General features: G+C 45.4%; 1 protein-coding gene across 2 annotated transcripts; it reads right to left on the reverse strand.

Moving 5' to 3' along the window:
- Positions 1 to 6,613: 6,613 nt before the first annotated feature.
- ENC1 (ectodermal-neural cortex 1) lies at positions 6,614 to 20,221 on the reverse strand. 2 transcript variants are annotated; one of them, XM_054186754.1, is made up of 3 exons: positions 19,941 to 20,221; positions 13,464 to 15,277; positions 6,614 to 9,778 (listed from the first exon to the last, which is right to left on the reverse strand). In XM_054186754.1, the coding sequence occupies exon 2, from the start codon at positions 15,263 to 15,265 to the stop codon at positions 13,496 to 13,498; it is 1,770 nt and encodes a 589-aa protein (XP_054042729.1). In that variant the 5' UTR covers positions 15,266 to 15,277; positions 19,941 to 20,221; the 3' UTR covers positions 6,614 to 9,778; positions 13,464 to 13,495. The 2 variants fall into 2 exon arrangements, with proteins under 2 accessions (XP_054042729.1, XP_054042730.1); XM_054186755.1 differs by lacking the exon at positions 19,941 to 20,221 and adding an exon at positions 19,442 to 19,667.
- Between the last annotated feature and the right edge of the window lie 1,141 nt (positions 20,222 to 21,362).

Here is a 21,362-nt window from a genome sequence, read left to right on the forward strand (position 1 = left end):
CAGAGTATGTTTCAGCATTTTGTCCTGTATAGAAACTAATATAGCATAACTAGAAAAGAATGCTAAAAAGATTCTAACAATGACAATGTAAAACTATTAAAATTGTATTGTTCATATGCTCAGTATTAGAATATTCCAAGCCATCTTAGTTGCTCTTTGTCTATTCTGTTGTTTAAACACTCTTAGGAGCAGGTAGTCTCTGTTTGTCACAGGAACAATCTTTTTGATGCCCTCAATAGAAAAATTAAACAGTTTGGCCATCCCTCAACCCTTTATGTCAGTACCCTGCGGTGCTCCATCATGAAATTGTTTCCTGTTAGCATGGGCCTCAATTCTGCGACTGACATATGCTAACATTATGGTCTCTAAGTGAATCCACTGAACTCAACAGGAGTAGTCAGGCTTTGTGAAGTTAAGCACACACAGACTTGCTTGCAGGGTAAAGGTTGTATCTGAGATGACAGAGGGAAAGCTAAAGCATTTTATAGGCCAGCTTTTAACCATAATAGCTCAACAAAAATAGGAAAAAGAGTCTTTATGTATTTTAGATATCAAAAGGAATCCATTGTTTGCTATTCCAACTAAGTAAAAAATTACTCTTACACCTTTTTATTTAAATATTCTTGTTATGAGTCTTGACTGTACAATTGTCTAACCAGCCAGCTAGTTTAACTCTGAATTTATGAAGCCCATATCACACTTTTTAATGTTTTCTTGGTTTTTTTAACCATCATATTTTTCCTCCTTGCAACTTTGAAATGGATTAAAGAAGCAGAAAGAAACAATTTGGTCTTCCAAGAACCAAACTAGCTGCAAGGAGTGAGAAAACGTGCCTCAGCTTATTGGCAGCTGCATTCATAGTTATCTGAAGTTGAGCCTCAGCATAGAGTCAGGATGCAGGGCCACATCGTCAGCTTCTGGGGCTGCAGTTAGCTCTGAGCCATCTGTCCACCGGGGACAGCAATTACAGCAAGGTCATTTCTCCCCATTTTCTGTCCATAGTCCCGGGCTTGCAACGCCAAGGAGCAGCTCGACACAACCCTGAACAAGGCAAAGGCTTGAGGTGAGTGTGTCCTACGCTTTCCTGAAAGCGAGATGGACTGTATATACCCACAGGCTTTTGATCAATAAGGTCACATTTTATTACAGCCTCAGATAAAAAAACCTTTTAAATAGAAACACCCAAATGGACTGCATGAGGTGAACAAAGTGGAGGTGCTTGGACGCAAACACCATGTTTTCTTGATGGAAGAGGGTGACTCAGAAAAATATGTATTTTTTCCTGCAGCCTTGGCTGCTAATCCAGCAACTGAGAGCATTGAAGAAACCCCATAAAATCTCCTCTGGATCCCTAGGAAACTCTCTTCCTTCAGCATCGCAGAGGCTTTGTGTTAGGTCTGCTCCAACTGGAAAAAAGCTCCTGTATTTCTCAAGGTGCTGCAGTCACCACTCATGCTACCAATGCCTCCATCCCTGCCTCCTGGGCTGCACACCCAGAGCATCTCCCACAGGCTTTTTACTGGAGCAGATCTCTCTGCATCCCACAGTGCCCACCCCGCTGCGATGCTGCAGCCAGGAGGACACGAGGAGATGGGTTTCCTGGCAGCTGCCAAGTCACACCTTGAAAAAAACTTCCACTTTTGTGTAGAAAACCGAGCAAACCAAATGTCCATCATAAGAAGACTGGCAAAAAGGCACCTGCAAAAAAACCCATAAGGTGAGGAAAGACAGACTTACCTACTCTGTGCCTAAAGGGGTGGTATTTTCATTTGGGTGGGAGGTGGGGAGAAGGGAACTCTTTCTTTCGACTCAAATCGGTTTGCTTAAAATGCACAGTAGCTCATAAACGCCAACACAAACCCCCCGTTTAGAGCGATGGTGTTTGGATGGTGGCGAGCGGCGCGAGATGGCCCCTGCGAGAGCGCCTGCATGCGCCCAAATGTTCCAGAACCCCGTGCGCAGGATCACCAATGAAAGGCACGTTTCAGCTAAACAGAAGAGGGCATACATCAGCACTGATGGCTAACCCTTTTAAAGCTAACAAAACACTAGCTAACACAACACATCGGATCTTACCTTATGACATGAGTATTTTCAGGGTTTTTTGCAAAGTTAACCAGAAACAGCTAGATACAGGCCTGTGCCAAACAGGGCTGCAAAGAGCTAATAGCCGCCAGCCATGTGAAAAAGGGGCTAAAGCTCTGCTATTCAGGTAGAGCGAGACAAAGGCAGATCCTCTGCAGGATTATCGGGCCATGGGATAGAGCTCCTGGACCCTATTCAATGGCAATATGTAAGCAAATGTCATCAAAAGCTTTTCACCTCCCTTCCTCCTAATGTCTTCCAAATTTGCTACTCTCCCCGCTCCTGTACGGGCTGGGGCGGTGGGCCTAGGAGGAGTTTACACAGGAACCGGCTGAAAGAGCAAAGGCGAAGGCGAAGGAAAGCAAGGGCTAAATTGGCATGGAAATGAAAGCTGGACTGCTATCCTGTGTGCCCAGGGAAGCCTCCCCCAAGCCACTGACCTCCTCTCACCCAGTGGATTCCCACACCCTGACCCAGGCCACTCCAGCCGGCCATTCGTCCCAGAAGAACATCTGCGTGGCCCAAGTCCCTTCACAGCGATCCCCAGGCTTTACGCTACTGTTTCCAGTATTTGTAAGACAATAGGTTTCCATTTTTGGAATGGAAAACAAAGCCTGTTGCCTTCAAGATAAAAAGTCCGACGTGCATCTTTCTTTTGCTCAGTACCTCTCCATACTTGTAGGGATGATGAGGAGCAGGACAACATTTTGAGTCTGCCACCAGCAGCTCCCCAAACTTGTCTGCTTCCTATCAGCACTCTTTAGCTAAAGAGTAACCCTCTGCCTGAAAGAACTATTGTCCCTCACAGCTATATAAAAAGCCGGCTCGCTTGTGTTTACCTTGTGGCAAGTACCCCCTAGTTCTGTTAGTCCTGGGAGATGACATCTCTGTTAATAGTTTAACCCCTTCTCAAGCCAATTAACAACACGAAGGAGATGATGACATGTTTTCACAGCCAGTCTCACAAGGCAGCCTGATGTCTCGTTGACCAGCACAGTGCATGCAGTGGCTCCAGGAGAAGGTGCCAGGAGACCTGAGGAGGCTCTGCTGTGACGCCTGTTGCATCCTTCCACAAATCCCCTGAGATTAAATATTTTTGCTCCCTCACAAACCTGGTGTTGGGCTGAAATCTGATGAGAGATGTTGAAATCTCATGGAAAGAGCTGCAGATTTGTAAGATTTTAATTTGTATTTGTGACTCTGGTTTATATAAATATATAACACAATTAAGTAACACAGTCAACCATAAAATTTACCTCTGAATCAGAGCACAGGCTATGACCCACAAATGCTGCACAGTGATTACAAAATATCTAATGAACTTCATCTAATACACAAGAATCAAGTAATTTACTAAATGTCTGATAAAATAAGAGCAGGATTAGGAAAGGTCCTGGCAGAAATTCCAGTGGCTTTGCCTCCTTCACAGCTCCCCATCGCTTCGGAGATAAAGATTATGGTTTCTAGGGTAACTAGACACACACACACAAAAAAAAGGACACATTGTCTAATTCGGCTTCCTGAGACTGTCAGAGCATTATGGGGCCAGAAGCATAGCCTAAACATGATTATGAGAGAAATTTGCAATTTATTTAACCACTTGTTTTAATTCACAATCATGCCTCACATACATTTTTAGTTTTAAGGGTAATTCTCATATTTCAATGTACAGTTTCTGACAAATACTGACACTTTAAAATTCACAGACCATTATTAAAGACACATAGGGGACAGATGGTCCTGTTGTGTATGTGCATATGTTACCACTGAGGGAGTTTGTACTTTGCTTCTTGCCACACCCCCACATAAATATAAAGATTTTAATAAACATATAATTTTCCTATGATATTTATGCTTCTGCATAGTTTATGTGCATCCACATACACAGATGATAGACCAGATTACCATTTCAGATCACAGCCTTTCACACTGTGGAGGGGAGCAAATTATGCATGTCTTACAGAGGCGTAAGGGCCAGAAGCAGTCATATGCTGGTAAAGCTGGGGACTAGTGATCCTTTCAAACAAAAGAGACTTAACTTTGTCTTATTTGGTATTTGCTAGCCAAGGGTATAGGCACACATAGGTGTTCCCACGTGGACACTTGAGCTGTCTCTTTGTGACACAGCTCTGCTCCATTTTCTTTTTTTGGAAACCAGGAGAAGACAGCACGCTGCTGCTGCTGCTGCAAAGTCCACAGGTCGCTGCCACCTCCTACCTTCAGGCACACTAACCGCTCTTCCCCCACGTGGGCTCTCCTGCCCTCTTCTCCCCGCACTTCCAAAGCTTCATGTCATGGCATCTGAAGGAGTAGCATGCCTCCACATCTTCAGGACCCGTCTTTTCCATTTACCAAGGTCTGGGTGACTCAGAGACAGCATTCCTTCCTCTGCCTTCAACAGGATTTATGTCACTAACGCTGGCCCAGACAACTTCCACCCAGTTATCCAGGACCTAAATATGATGTTACTCAGACGTCCCGGCTGGGGCAATGGCAATACATTAAACCACGCTCAGAAATGTTCCCAGGCAGTGGAAGGCCATCATCAGTTCTGCTAAATTGTTTGAGTGGCCCCGGCAGGTTTCTGGCCCATGCAAACTTGCGCTCCGCTGGAGTGTTCCCAGGTGGGGTTCAGGAGCCAGAGCATTCCCGTGACCACCCCAAGCAGCTTGCATGTGGTCACCCTGTCTTACCAGGACGAGGGGATGCTCAAAGAGCTCACGGCTCTTCTGTGCCAGCTGCCCTCTGTGACAGGGACCGTTCCCAGGCATGCCCAATTTACTAGTATAGACAAAGCCTTTGAGACTTTCCCAGGTCAGGGCTGATCACCCAGGTATGCTTGATGGAGCCATACTCAGTGCTAATAAGCAGATTATTTTCTAGTAATTCAAGTTATTTGCTATTCATACTCACTGTGAATAGAGCCAATGCCTTGCAGGTGTCTGTTTTGCAGATTATCAGCTGTTTTAAATCTAAATGTAATTATCTATTTTAAATTCTCGCCATAAACATCAGACCTCCAGTATGAGGAGTCTTCCACATTCAGAGCCCAAGCAAGAGTTTGAATCCATGACAAAGTCCCCCAGTAAGTAACTGGATACCCTAAAATGACACCAGTGAGTCACTCTACAGCAGTCTGTTCATACCCAGTGCTGCAGTAAGGATCCCAGGCCCTGGTGAAGTCCCAATGAAAAAAAACCAAAACACCCAGGTTACTACTGTCCAGCAAAGAGCAAGCAAAGAGCACTGTAACTGATTTAACCTTATCCTGTTCTGTGGGAAGGCTGATTTCTTCCAGTATCCTTTGTATGTCAAGATTCTCTGCGATACGTGTCTCACTCCCCCAGCCAAGACCAATTGCAAAGGCCTCAAACACAGGTTAACTGAGCGGTGGCGAGGCCTGCAAGTCACTTACTTAATACTGTGGCCCTGACTCTTTCGGGCAAATAAACACCCCAAGAAACCTGTGACTTTCAGGAGGCAGCTGCAGGAATTTTAATAGGTAGATTAGGAGATTTCAGGCAACTTAATTCTTGCAGAAAGCAACACTTCCTGCTACTGCCTTGACCCTCTCTCTCTCTCTGCTAAGCAAGTGCTACGATTTCATTTCCAGGGCCAGGAACCCAGGTGCTCAGTTACACAAGTCACATTGTACATGCTAGTAACAGCAACCAAAGCATCAGAATCCTCACCACACTGTCCTGACACCTCTGCACACCTCCTTCTCTTTTACCCTCTCCTTCAGCGCTGTATAGGCAAAGGGATGAGATGACAGGTACCAAAACAACCGAGCAAGGAAGGCAGGAAGGAAGGAAGGCCCTGTTCCCTTGCTCCAAAGCAACGGATGCACACTTGAGGAAAATCCTCTTTTTTCCCTGAGGAAAAGGCAGGAGAGCAGGTCAGTACTTAGCAGACCCAAGCAACTGAACCTCCAGGGTGTGCGCATGAATGCCCCTGCACGATGTTATTTTAGACTTGGACAGTGGTCAGCAACACCTTAAGGCCAGAGAGGTGCTAAGCCAACATAGAAAATCAATAGCATTAAAAAACAAAAAAACAAACCAACCACCCTGTATACACATGAAAAATGTAAATACGCTTAAAAGATCAAAGAGTTTGGCTGTATGTGTGAATTATATAGAACAACTGGAATGTTTTACACACAGCCAGCATTTTTTGCCTTGAGATTAGGAAGGATTCGAGATGCTTAATTCCACTTCCAAGTCGTATCAGGCACTAGCTAAACTGTACTGCAAGCATCAACAAACTTGCATTTCCTGTTCTTAAACGTTTTGAGGCTCTCCAGTTTTAACTGCTGAACTTTGAGATAGAGATCATAGTAACAGCAGCAGAACAGAACAAAGGAAAGGGAAGTGCAACTGAAGCAGAAGCTTAAACCAAAGCAGTAAACTGCATGTTGTCGGTGTGCTTTTATTAAGAGGACATGAAAAGGACATTATAAGGGATTCAAAGCATTTGGGGGTGGGGATGAAGGGGAGGAAGAAATGACGTTGAAATAAACACTCCATGGAGAGAAAATCTCTAATAATTTATTGACCTTCAGTTTCACATTGTGAAAAAAAAAAAATGCAAGTTTTACAAAACCTTAAGATGTAGTAGCAAACAAAAAGACACAACATAGACAATTTTACTTCTTCACTTGCACAGTTTTCTTTTAACACACGAACCACATCGTCAATAGCCAGGAAAGGGAACATTATTCTGCTCTAATCACTCTTATTCAGACAGGTGTCAGACCTAGAGAAAAGGGGCTGCACAATTATACCAGAAGAGGAAGGCTGTCCTTTGTTATATGTTTCTACAGCAACCAGCCTGCAAAATAAGAGGAACCTTCCCGTCTTATGCCAGGGTTTTTGTGTGCACTCCGCTGTGAACTGCATTTGCTTCAAAGTGTGGGGTGTTTAGCAGGACTGGAATGGTCAAGTAGCTAGCCAGGATTCCCACATCAATTCAAAGAGCAAGAGCCTAGCGTATTCCCCGCAGAGCCAGAGGCCCACCCTGACTTCAGCTTCCTTCAGCCTACACACAGGAATTAATCGAGGACTTGAAAGCAGACCACAACTTTGGAAAACAGCTGCAGAAAATTCATCCCACTTTCGGAAGTTGCATGGCACTACAAAACAGATTTCATAAGCTAAGTGGTTATATGCAACGCGGCTTCACGGCTGGACTCTCATCAGCTTGACGGAGAAAAGAGGTCTCGAACCTATATGCCCTTATTCAAACAAGGGGGCCCCCGGCAACCCAGTTCTTCGTTTCCTCGTGCAGCCACTATCGCCTGGGGAGAGGACATGCAAAGCGCTGGAAGTCTGATTTTACGGCTCCCTTCCCCTCACGCCCCCAGGAGTGATCCACAAGATGAAAAGCAACAGCAGTTCAAGGCTGTTTGCTTCAACAGGGCAACCTGTGCAAGTGCACGGATATAGAAAGGAGCCCTACCCTACCTAAGATATTTTCCTATTGCTTAAAAGGCATCTAAGAGAAAAGAATCAATGCTGGGAGGGGGCAGGGGGGAAGGCTATGGGTTTAAACACTTTTTCAATCTATCATTTCAAGAATACAGTTTAACCAGAGGAACTGTAACTGTTCACATCTAGCTGGGCCTCACCCTTTAAAAAACTGCTAACGTCTTTGCTAATTCATCAATGTTCTCTCAGTATTCACAGAACTCCAAATACTCTATTTCTGAAATGTACAGGTCTACTCCAAACAGCAAGTCAAATGTAAGGCAGCACAGAGAAACTTCCAGTGACCAGTGTAAACACTTCTAGATGACAAAGCTTTCACAAATACAGCTACATCACCGTCACACAGAGAAAGGCAAGCATCACCAATGTGACTATTTTTGTTTTGCATGCACGCATGCAGTTGTTTACTTATACGTCAGCACACACCAACCATGTATCTGAATGCGCCAGTTAAGCTGGGCTCCAGAAACATTTAGGAAAAAAACACAATACGATACATGCTTCATGACAGGATCTGGCAAAGAAAGCACCTGTGAAACATAAGCTTCTGAAATCCAGAAGAAAAAGAGTAGCTTCATCTCTGTCTCAAGACCAGACTGGTAAGAAACAAGTTTATTTAAAAAAATCAAAGTTTGGTTTCGCAGGATTGTATCTGATGCTTCTGAGTGACCAAGTGTTTAAAGACACACCTAGCTAAGCAAAATAAAAGGCAGCAGAGTTTGAGGGCTATTTTTAAGATTAAGAGGTCTGCAATTAATTTTATATCCCCATAAGAATTTTGCCAGAGCACTTGGGTCTTTGACATCTGGCCACTCAGATGATCATCTGAAATCCAGATGGATGAGGCAATCCAGTCAGTGCAAAACTACTACTCCCCTTCTTCCTTTTTATTTTTTTTTTAATTTTATTTTAAGACTTCATCACTAACCTATCTCGAGGTTTTTTGTTTTTATTCTTGAATCACCATACTCCACTCACTCAGCTCAAGGTGGCTACATCGTACGTACCCCTCCTCCAACCCAATAAATAAATAAATAACTTTGGACAATGACTTCATCTGGGCTTGGTATCCAGAAGCTCTTCCACAGTATTTGTGTTGCAATCAGGAAGCTGCACAAAGAAAGAGCTGCATGAGATTTTGGCTATTTCCAGATTAGAAACTGAAAGGCATGACCAACAAATGAAATGTAGCAAGGGCACCATCTACAAGACACACCACATGCAACCTGGGGAGCTGGTGGCCTGAGAAAGTGACCTCCATGGCTTCTTCCTTTAGTACGTGTGTAATTTAAGATCCTACCTTGTAATCCTTCCATTTCCGACCGGGAAGCCACCCCTCCCTCCCACCTCCAACTGTTACCCAACAGTCTTCTTTCTTTGTGCAGCAGAGCAAGTCAGCGATCACAAAATGTGCAAAACATACAACAATTCACGCAAGCCCTCGCAACATGAAGACAATTGCAGGCATTGTTTCAGCATGCAAGCACTGAAAAATAAATAACTACATCTACAACAAATAACATAACAGGAATGGGACAGTTTGAATCACTTATAAATACAGGGAGGAAAGGGAACAAGGAGCATTTGGGGGATGCCATTTGTTCCCCACTGTTGCAGAAACATTCCACCACTGGGCTGTTCCTTATCAAGAGGAAGGTGACTCCCGATGCACAGGGCAATGCAAGGCGGGATCTAAGAGATGCTGTGGGCACTGCCCACAGGCAAGTAGAGTTCCGCAGCAATACCGCTGTATCTTCATTCACAGCGGCACCTCGCTGCTCCAGACCTGGCCTGCTTCCCCTGCAGCTGGCGCTGGCGCTTCAAACCACCACAGAGAGAGATGACAACCATTTCAAATTTCACATACAAACAGCCGAGTCCACGGAAATCAAGTGCTGTGTGCTGCACAGCTCAGAGAAGTTCTGTCTCTTCTTCTTCTCCTTTGAAGGACTGATTAATATTGGCATTAATCCACAGTTACTAGCACAAGGACCAGATCATAGGTTCGTCCATTCATATTTAAACCACGTGCTGAAGCACTGAAGACAGTTATTTTTCCTCCCATTCCTTCATGTCTAGGTTAGATAATTTACAAGGTGCAGATGATTTTCTTCAAATGCAAGAGACGGTGAACGATTTTTCTTCATTAAAACCATTTCTCCAGATCTGAGGTTCCAATTCTCTTCTCCAAATAAAGCAGTAAACTAAAAGCATGGCAAGAAAAAAAAAAAAAAGGAGAAAAGACTTAAAGTGGTTTACTGAGACAATGTACCATAACATTTTTGTTAGATGTCAAAGAAAATCTCAAAGCTACACTCGGGATGCAATCCAATTGATCAGCTTCCTCACCCCCCCCACCACCTCAGTGTTTCTGTGCCAACTACTGATAAATAAGCCAACCAATAACATAACAATTTGGGGTCAGATTCTGCCTTTATTATTCTACTACACTGACTCTGCAAACCATCCTCCTGACCCCAGAAAAGACTGTTTAATCACTAAATCAAACTGGACCAATACAGTTCAACGTGACAGGCTCTGCATCCTACATGGTTCGACATTTCTATGTTCCCCCAAAATCTTAAAGCTTTGTGGATTTGTTTTAAGTGAACATAACCTTGTGCAACTTCTTTTCCACAAAAGCCCACATATACACTCAGTGCAGAGTTTTTTCTATTCCCAGGCCAAGGCAAACCTGGTTGGAGTGAAGCAGAAGGGGAGGTGAAGGTGTCTCACCCCAGTTCACCATGAAGAATTCTGAATTGAATTTATTCACAATATAGAAAGGAACATATAATCCCCTTACTTAAAACATATCTGCCATTCATTAGAGCAGAATTCTGCCTCGTTTCTTTTCACACAGCAATGTACCATGTGTCAATAATTCCATCCAAGAGTCCTTTATAAAAATTGATTATTCAATGAGAAATTCAGCCTTTGGATGCTGAGATTGTGCTTTGCTTTTTCACTATGAAGCTGTATTAAAATGCCAGCTTCCAAACCATCAACAGCTTATCACAGTCATTTCTGACGGCACTGCTAGAATTTCAGGAGGCAAATCCTACATCATTACAATGCAAAAGGAGCTCCAGTGAACTCACAGTTCGTTTGAATATACCACATTTCTCTCAAGCTGTAATGTCTAAGAACAACAGGGAACGCTCACAGGAAACACCACAGCCTACATAACAGCCCAGAGCATCAAGCCATTTTGCAACTGTGGACTTGAAACACACCATCTTCACAATGTCTAAAAAAAGTGTTGATTAATATTTTCTAGACATTCTTCAGCGTAACGTGCTATTCTTCCCACTGAAACACACTACCAACACTGAAGCCAAAACAATGTTCCCTGTCACGGGATGACCTTGAAAAAATATTATAAACAATTCCGAAACAGAGGGGGAAACAAAAAAAATCCCCAACCTATTCAAAAGCCCCAAGTTTGAGGAACAGGACAAAGCAGACTGAAGTCTTCCTAAAAGCTGTCAGACCAGGGCCACACAGTGCCATGAAAACAGAGGGTAATCAGAAGTAATTTCCTTTTTGTCCCTCCCAACCACTGACAAAGCAGCAGGAGTCAGTAGGAAAAAAACCCTACTTGCTGGATGAGCACACAGCTTTGGAGAGATTTCAGTCTACGGCTGCGTTCAGCCAGTTATCTTCTGTGTTAGTTAAGCCAGTTATCTTGTGTGTTGGTGAAGCTAAAATAACGGCTTTTAACAAGATACTGCAGGGCAAAGGAAAGCTTTTTTGCACCGTTATATTCTGAGGACTCTTTTTCAAAATAAAGCACTCCCTCTCATGCAGTGTAAACTTCAGAACAATTAAGTCAATCTCAGAAGAATAAGTCAATATTTTTCTTGGCACAGACCTGAGTCCGGGCATTCAATACTGCTGCTCTGATAACACTGAGAACTGCTGAAAGTCAGTTAATAATAGAAATTAACTGAAGATGTCAAGACATTGTTCCCAGCTAGGGAGGAAGCCGCCGCACAGAAATCAGGGCTTCCATCTGCTGGCTGTTCGGGGGTGCGATTACTCCCAGCACCTAAAATCTGGTTAAGTCTCAAGGGTTTGCCCTGCTTTCCCAAGGGTAAATCCGGGAAAAACAAAGTGAGGAGCGGATGGAGGGCAGTGTCTCCCAAGACAACCACGCACCTGAGACAAGAGCAGCTGATGGCTCAACACAGCCCACTTTCACACTAGATTTCCAAACTGACCTGCTGCTTTGCACCGGCCCAGCCTCGTATTCTTTACTCAATCAAAGCTCCCAGCCAGCTGAAAGGCAACTACAACATGAATACTCAGTGTATCACAGAGAAAGGAATTTCACGACTACCCTGTGTTTCTAGGTATACACTTCTATCTACTCTGCTTCAAAGACATTTGGGTTTCATGTTTACTGCAAGAGTCAGGCAGATGTCTCCAGCTGCAAAAGACACCAGAAAAAAAAAAAAAAAGTATGGTCTGTCCCAAACAGAAGAACCTAGTGAAATCTTTATACACAAGCTGTTCTTCCTATTTGCTGGAGAACCTCCATCAGTCTGGACTTCTAGGTAACTTAGATGCAAAGGCAGAGCTCTTTTAATTACTGCAACTGTTATTTATTTGCCTTGTTCATTCTAACTTGCCTGCCTTCATGATTAGGCTATACACTGTTCAAATCCAAAAAGAAACTACCAGTCACAGTGCCTGGATTATTTAGGATTAAGCATGCCACTATATTTGTTTGGTTGGCTGGTGGTAACTGTGATTCTGTACTAAAGTCTCAAGCAGGGAGTGGGGGAAAAGAGCAACAGAACACTAAGGGGAGTCTGCCAGATTTGTTGCAAAATACACAGATTAATAGTTCTGGAAAATGTCTGTGACTGATTTTAAGTGATGTAATTCTAGAAAAGATAAAAATAAGGAAAAAATAGTAATAGTTGAAGTAACAGTTAGTAGTTAGCATGAAAAAAACAAATTTGAAAAATAGCATGTGTAAGTACCCAGATTTGTTAGTGGTTTTTTTTTCTCCCCTCCTCCTAAAAAAAATAAGAAATTCACAACAACCAAAACAAGAAAGGCCAAATTCAGACTTGCTTGCAAGAAGATACAATGCTGAAGTTGCACCCAGTAAGAGCTTCGCCCATTATGTATAATTAAATTGTTTTGGAACAGTGTGTGCTATAGACTGGTAATTATTTTAGCCAGCAATATTAATTATATGTCTCCCCAACACTGTATCTAGTCCAATATATATGACCATAACTATTTTGAAAAAGTCTGTATTTTAAAGTATATCAATGGAACAAACACAACCTTTGTCCATGCAGGTGCAACCATGCTGCCTAGATGAGATGGAAAATTAGGCCTGAAGTGCCTGTAAAACACCCTTCATAAGATAGCAGGTTTCCCCAAAGGCTGTCAGCATAGAGAAAGCATGCTGTCTGCCTGGAAATTCAAGTGAATTCACTATCAGGCTTCAGATCGGAATTTACAGTAGCTTTTGGGGGCCCTGTTATTGCATATACAGGGTAACTTGGCCTCTGTCATCAGGCACCGAACCCTTGTTTATCATGTATTTAGTATCTAAATGCAGAGTAGGATTCAATTTCCAAATTTTCTGCACTTCCACACAAGTAAAGAACTGAGCAAAAATAACACTTCCAACACCTAAATCACGCAGGAAAAGGCCCTGTGGCTGCAAGATATGTGGCAAATGACCTCCAGCATCTTGGCTTTGTCACAGACATGGTGCCTGGCTTACAACAGCCCATGAATATATGTGTCTCAGTTGCTCCACCTGTAAAATTGGATTGAATGTACTCACCCTCCTCAGAGCTGCTGCTGAAAAGCTTTGTGAAAAGCATTATTACAGTGGAATTCAAAGGTGCTGTTTCTTACCTGATAATTTGTAATTGCAACATACACCAGAATTATGAGGGAAGGTGTTTCCATGTGCTGACAAACGCCGTGGGAATTAACGAATAGGGCACAGTCGTTATGCTGTTCCACACATCTAACGTGGGATCGTAGCAGTCCAACGTTTTGCACCTCTGAATGCCAAAATAGCCTCCAACCACGTACAATTTGTTTCCAGATGCCACTGCGTGGCAGCTCATTCGCTTCGCTGTCACATCTCCCACCTTAGTCCACTGGTATGTCTCACTGTTGAATTTATAAGCAGAGCACGCAGAGAATTCGGTATCTCCGCCCATAATAAAAATCTGGTTACCCAGAACAGCTGCCGCTGTGTAGCGCCAGGGCTGGGGGCAGGTGGCTGGGACTGTCCATCTGTTTTCACACTGATCGTAGCACTGAACTTTGGGCAGCTTGTCATGGCTAACGCTGGTACCTCCAAAAGCAAACAGCTTAAGCTTTGCGCTGACTACAGCTGCATTGCTTACTCCCTCTCGCAGCGGGGCAACCATGGTCCATTTGTTGGTCACGGGGTCATATTGTTCTACTTGCTTTAACGATACTGAAGGGGATGCTGGAAGGCAACCAGTTGCGGCGGTGTGTCCCCCTACTACATACAAACAGTGCTTAAGTTCGGCAGAGCCATGCCCAAACCTAGCTACCAGCATGGGAGCAGCCTTTGACCACTCCTCGTGAAGGGTGTCATACACCCACACATCTTTGGAGACTCCATTTTCTGACCCTCGTCCCCCGGTGATATACACTTTGCAGCCTATGGCACAAGCGCTGAACTCTTTCCGTGGACTCGGTATGTCGGCCTTTGGAATGATCTCCTTTGCCTTTTGGTCCACCAGGTACAGCTTGTCACACATAAAGGTCTGGCCACCCAAAAGAAAAAGTGAATGGCCAGTTTTACGGGGTCTGGCACACAAACTAGTGACCACTCCATCATTCTGCAAGATCTTTAACTTGCATCTTATCGATTCTTCTACAATCTCTTTGCTTTTCCTTTGCTTGGTGATAAGTTCTTCCATGGCCACGTTCTCCATAAGGTATATAGCTGGCAAGAGGGCCAGTCTCACCGTCTGCAATAGCTCGGGCAGGTAGCAGTGACGCTTAGTCAGGTCATAGTTGACCCAGTTGATAGCTGATTCATACACCAGCCTTTCATCTTCAGTTTCTAATTCTTCACTGGAAAGGAGCTGCACTACCATGTCTTTTGGCAGCTGGAGGAAGTCTTCGCTTTTACTGATACTCTGGAAGTTGCTAAGGCACATCCTCCAAGAGAGTTCATACAGCTTGGTGCATTGGTGAGCATCTGACAGCAGCAGCATGCCAAGACAGTTGGTGGGATGAAGGTTTTTCTCCAGAAATTCTGCACAAGCATCCCGAATGTCCTGAAACTCCAGCATGTCACCAGCCTCCAGCAGCGACTCCGCATTCTCCTCGTTGATGATAACCCTGGAGGAATACGCATAGTCCAGAAGAAGCTCCAAGACTTCTGGGTGAATCGAGTTATGAAAGTTGACTTCACTGTCCTGGCTCTCCTTCAGTCCTCCGCTGAACATTGCTTCGAAATAGCGGCTACAAGCAGCTAGAACGGCTCTGTGGCAGGGGAACGACCTGTTCCCAGCATGGAGAAGTACATCTGTGAAGAGACGCTGCTGACGCAGAAGGTTCAGGTGAGTAAGGACACTATCAGCATAGGATGACTTGTGGAACAAGTATATGTTTATGGAGCCAGTGCTGGCCCTAGATTTGCGATTTTCATGCATGCTGACTGACATTTTCTTTCACACCTATAAAAAAAAAAGATTAATGAGACAGTTAAATTCATTATTATTTTTTACATACCAAAAAGTGTATCTATTATTCACTATAAGATGGAAAAAAAAGCCTTAATTTATAGATGAGTGGACAGAGAATTGCATCTACCTTTGGCATGTGTTTATTTTTTTGTAATATGAGTTTCACAAATGACATACTCCAAATTCGTTGCCCAAGAGCAGGTTTATCTTGGGAAACCTGATCTCCAACTTTCATAGCAGTACAGTAAGCAAGTAAGTCGGAGGAGAAAGAAAAGGAACCGGGACTGATTTTCTCACCCTTCCCCAACCCAGACCAGCTGATTCATTACATATGTACACATGCACATGCTTGAAACATTCTCCTGTACTGAATCATAGCAGGAAGAGCTACCAGACAGAATACCTAAGGAATGTCAAAAGCTGCACAGGGAACAAAACCCTACTAATCCCATTAGGAAGCTTCCCTTTGGTATAATGATTCCATATGCAACAGCAGAGAATGAAAAAAGGGAACTTTAAAACAAAAACCTAGCAACAGTCATAAAATTACACTTGTGAAACCTTTAAAAAAATGTGACGTGTGAATTTTAGAGATTACATCTTGAACTCTGCCAGCGGCTGCCTGTTGCAGTGATAGAGCATAGACACAGGCAGAGTCAGCAAAAAAGCATGTTTTGACTATCAACTGAAGTCACCGAGGCATCGCCTCTGAAGCTACCTCAAGAGTCAGGTACTCGGAGCACAAGCCATTGGCTCATTTTGAGGTTTGGAGGAGACATAAAACACAAGACAGGTCCTATCCTAACAAACACGATGCGATTCAGTCCCTGTTTGTGGTGGTGAATGTTATGTTATCTGCCATGATACACAAGTCTATGTTCGACTACAGCAGCAAGTTTCCAGATTTAATTCAAGAGTCAAGCCAAACCTGTATGGAGTACAGGGAAAGAGAGGAATATTGGCAGCCATATAAAGTTAATGGCTAAAAAGCCACAGTGCAAGTAATAGGAGCTGAAGCATACAGAGCCCAGTGCAAGCTGTGGCTGTGACCGCTGCTGTAATAATCTCACTTCTCTCTCCCCAAACTGCAGAGGAAGCTTGGAGAAAGAAGAGAACCAAGCTTCCCTAATTAGCGTGATATTCACATGCACAGAGTCCCTTTTGCTTCTCCTTTAAATACGGAACAGGGCAAAAGCCTACCTGGGAAGCACCCAGAGCTCAAAGTCAGAGCATGACCTGGGGCCACTTGTGTAGGTTTTTAATGTGGATATACTTCCCTCTCTCACAGACTCAAACATTTTCATATTACTAAGCATGTTTAAGCAGTACAGAACTGTAAAACTCTATTCCCACATTTCATGCTTCACCATGACACAAGAGCTTTACAAGACAGAAAAAAATAAAAAAAGGCATTTTAAAATAAATATATATCTATTTCTAGATTCCTATGACCAGAACCTTCAACAAAATCAAAACCCTGTATGATTAACCTGGGCAGCGGACTCAATTTCAGAACAACCAATTTGTCTACATGCAATATACAACACCTGCAGATTAACTACAGCACAGCAAATACCATCCTCCTTGCTACCTGTGCTAGCTAGCGTACAGGATAATTGATTCGTCACATCAAACAGCAAGCCTGTGATACACCTTTCCCTTCAGTCAAAGCAAAAAAGCCCCTTAAACAAACATCAATTAAGGAACAAAGAGACGCTTTACTGCAAAAGTACCAGAGACCATTTCCTTTAATCTGGAACATGACTTCCTGATGAAACTTAACTGGGATTGAAAAGAAAAAAAACACTACAGCTCAATACACAATGCTCAATCCAAAATCCTCCAAAAGAGAGAGGAATCCTTCCCCTCAGAGCCACAGGGCTGGGTAGCTGTCTCACTCTACTACAGAAAAGTTTGGAAAGTTATTTTACCAGTTATTAGACTGTTATTAGTTATTAATTAGGAAAGTTATTAGACCAACCTATTAAATGCACTAAGAACAGAAGAACATAAGGAGGCTGGTACATCTTCACAACACAAATCCTTTTACAGAGAAAATTAAGTTACCTTTAATGCAATTGCATTGCCTAGCAAATAAAGACTCAGACGGCATTCAAGGGTCCTGAGCACTAATCTCAGAATAAAATTACCCTTTTAATCTATTGCCAAAAAGATTATGCTGACCATATACAGGTTGAAACCTGCTGGAACTCAAGGATTACAAAAAGGGTCATGACTTGAAATACTAGTACATAAACAGTTTGGAGACACAGATGGGAAGGTGAACCCTTTACTGGCAAAGCACCATCATAATATACTATTGTGATGCAGTGCAAAGCATTCACTGGATCTCTACAGATTGGCCTTCCTCACATTGAGGACCCACTCCTGCAAGGTTTCCTTGCCAGGGAGAAGGACAGAAGCTAAACACCCACTCATCAGAGACAACAGAGTCACCAGGATATAAAGATGCTCATTGCCCTCCCTGCTCTCCATCCCAACTAAGTGAATGTGTAGACACCACAGTCTAGGCATTCCAGGAACTCCACAGAAACACAATGCCTTTCCTTTCCCCCTATATATAGGGTGAGGGGAGTATACTGAAAACTTTCTTTTACCATGCACACAGAGTTCAGAAATAGGGCAGGTAAAGTTCACGTCAGAGGCTGCAAACGCAGGCATTCAGATCTTTTAGCAGGCTCTGTACCCCTGCGAGCGCCACTTGCTCAGCATCATCCAGAACGAGTCCATAACCACAACAAAATACAGACAAACATAAAAAACCCACCCTGCTATTATGAGCATGTTGGAGGCTAGTGAGCTACAGAACATATGCAGAGGGGAGGAACAGATCATTATGTGTTACTCGAGCCCACCCACATCCATAGTAATGAACACCACTGTAAAAAAAAAAAAAAAAAATTATAAGAGCCATTCTCAAACAGCTACTGAGTAAGGCACTCAGCGTTTCACCCCAGTAAAACAGCAGACTTGGTCTTTCAGTAAGCAGTGCCATTTCTTACAAAGCACTTGCAGATTTCACATATGCTGGTCTTTAACTGTTCCAGTAACATTGCTTTTATCACCACAATGTCATCTATTGAGAAGAATTCAAAGTATGCCAATTCACATTTAAGATAAGCTAACATATTTCCCCAAACAGAACAAAGATACATATCTATGCATCTCTTTTTCCTCCACTGTGGTTGCTGAGATGAGTTCACACATGGACTACTCAAACACCCTTACAAGCAATCATCATAATTTACTAACAGGCAGTGTTTCTGTAAACATGTCCTTTTGCAGTTTCTGACAATTACCTCAGTCCAGAAACTTACAAGAACATTAAAATGTATAAATGACATCTCTGATTTCTCTATTTGGTGTTGGAAATTATGCAAGCCTCAAATACTTCAGCAGAGGTAATTTACAGTCAGTGAGCAAATGTTCATCTTGAATAATGAGTCAACTACCTTCAGGCATTTTTTCCTTAGAAATAACAATATTTGTATGTAAAAGACAAGAAGTGGTCAGTAAATTACAGATATAGATTTTATCTAGGAACAGAGGTTGAACCAAGACTTTGATTTATAATTACACTTCAACAGGCTACTTGTCACAGCAGCCCAGCAGTAAACACTACTTTAAGACTAAACAACAGACTCCCTGCCCTACTTCTTAACAGCTCTGCAGGACGCTGGTCTCAGCATAAGTCAAATGAAAAATTAAGTATTTTCAAATTAGTGACACATCCCTGATGTAGGCTCATTTTAATACGACTCCGTAATTACATGGTGGTGGTTGCGTTTTTGTTCAGAATCAGCAAGACATCTGAAGGAGAGGAAATCAACTAAACATCCCATCGATTTAACCAACACCGCTTTCAATCGCTAAATCTGCAGCGATACTATCAGTTTCGCAGAGCCAAATCCTTACTCTACCTAAAGTCCTCTAGCACAAACTCAGTGGCTTCCCAGGACCCGCTGCGAGATGGAAAGCAGGACAGGCTGCTCCTGCTAGGAATGCATTACCGCTCACCACATGCAGACAAAGAAACCCAACTCTAAATCCCCCCCATACACACACAAGTTCATGCCATCATAACGCCTAAACAACTCCGTCTCTGAAAAGAAACTTGCTGGGTTGCTTCCCAACCTGGTAAAGAAACAGCACGACAAGATAAAATGCGTTTGGTTTTCCTCTGTAGAGCGATAACCACGTGCAAAAACTTTCTGTGCTGGCGCAGGGAGAGCAGCTCCGGGAGCTGCCAGGGCTGCCCCACGCCGGCCCAGGGATGCTCCGACCCTCCCGCGGCCCCGAGGGGGAAGGTGAAGCCCACCGGCGCAGCTAGTAGCCTTCCTCACAGGGGCCGGCACTTCCTGAGGACGGCCGCGTATCGGAGACACCCCACAGCTACCGACGATACCCACCCACCGGCCGTCCAGCCCGCAGAAAGTGCGATGGTCCCCGGCTCTCCGGCGGAGCCCGGCTCCAGGCAGAGCGGCCGCGCAGCGCTTCGTGGACGCGGACCTTGGCCGCGCTGCCCCGAGCATGCGGCACCCCCCGCACGGCAAAGCGGGGCCACCCCTCACCGCCCGCCCGCCTCCCCACCACCGCCGCCGGGGCTGCAACAGGTCGGCGGGCACCGACTTACAGCGGCGGCTGCCGGGCGAGCGCGGACGGTCCCTCTGCCTCCCCGGGCGGCGCAGCGCCGCGCATGAGAGGGCAGCGCAGCTGCCGGCGCGGTTCGGCGCGGCTCGGCGCGGCGGTCCCCGCGGAGAGGCGGCCGGGCAGGCTGCGCTGTGCTGCGCCGGGCGGAGGTGGTGCCGCTGGCGGGAGGCGGGCCGCCGAGGGAGGGATGGAGGGCGGGCGGGAGGTAGGAAAGAGGGACGGAAGGAAGGGAAAAAGAGGGTGGTGGCGGCCGCTGCTGCTGCTGGCACCGCCGGCCGCAGCTCTGCCCTGCCGGCGGCGCGGAGAGGGGGTATATGGGCTGGGGGGGGAGGCGGGGGGAGGCTTTATGCAAAGCGGGTGAGTGACAGCTGGGGGAAGGAGGGAGGGAATGAGGGAGGGGAAGGACCGGGCGGTGCTCTCGCAGGGGGTGCAGTCCCGCCCGGCGGCGGGGAAGAGGCGGAGGTGGCCCCGCGCCGCCCCGACCGGGGCTGCAGGACGGTCTCCCCTGCCCGCCTGCCGCGCAGCTGGCGTCCCGCTCCCCGCCGCTCCGCGGGGTTAGCCGGGCAGCGCCCCCGCCCTGCGCGCTAACGCCGGGCTGCGCGCTCCCGGCGTCCGCAGCCCCCGCCGCCGGACGAGCGCTCCGCGGGGCCAGGCGGATGTTCCGCGGGGAATGAGGCTGCCAGCGCCCGGGGTGAACGAGGGCGAGCGCTCCGCTTGACAAGCACCGAAATGACTGCACGGGGTTGGGGCGGGGGGGGAAGCCGGGCAGAGGGGCCAGAACGCGGCGGGGGCTGCGCTGCCCCCGGCCCCCGTGGCGTGGCTAACAGAAGCCGCGGCGGCCGAGTCCGGGGAGGAGGCGAGCAGAGCAGCCGTCGGGGAGCCCCGCCGCAGCGCCCCAGGGAGAGTCCGGGGGAGCCTGGACACGGCGAGGGGGCGAGCAGCGCTCCCGGGCGCGGAGCTGGAGCCACCGCGCGTTCGTTGCGCTCTCCTGAGGCTTTCACAGAGCTACCGCTTCATAGCTGCGCACCGGAGCGCTGCGGCAGCGCGAAGCCGAGCCTGCCTTTAATTATTTACTAATTAATAAAGTATGAGAAAAACGCACTTGTGCAAAAGGCCGATTTGAAACGTAAACATATTCTAGACGTAACAGCAGTGTTTACATAGTGGTATTGTGCAGCTCTTTACCAGAAAAATACAGGTTACCATACTAAACATTGTATGTATCGGTAATGTACGATTTGCTAATACCATTTAAAGCAATGGTATCGCTCTGAAGAGGCTTCAAGAAAGAGAACAATTATTTTACTCCCACCAGCGGGAAACTCCGAGCTGCATGTAATAGTTTGGAGAATTTGTTCATTCCTTGTAATGAAATGTCAGCCAATTTTCTCCTGTTAAACAAAGC

This window comes from Rissa tridactyla, chromosome Z (assembly GCF_028500815.1).
Source record: "Rissa tridactyla isolate bRisTri1 chromosome Z, bRisTri1.patW.cur.20221130, whole genome shotgun sequence".
Lineage (NCBI taxonomy): Eukaryota > Metazoa > Chordata > Aves > Charadriiformes > Laridae > Rissa > Rissa tridactyla.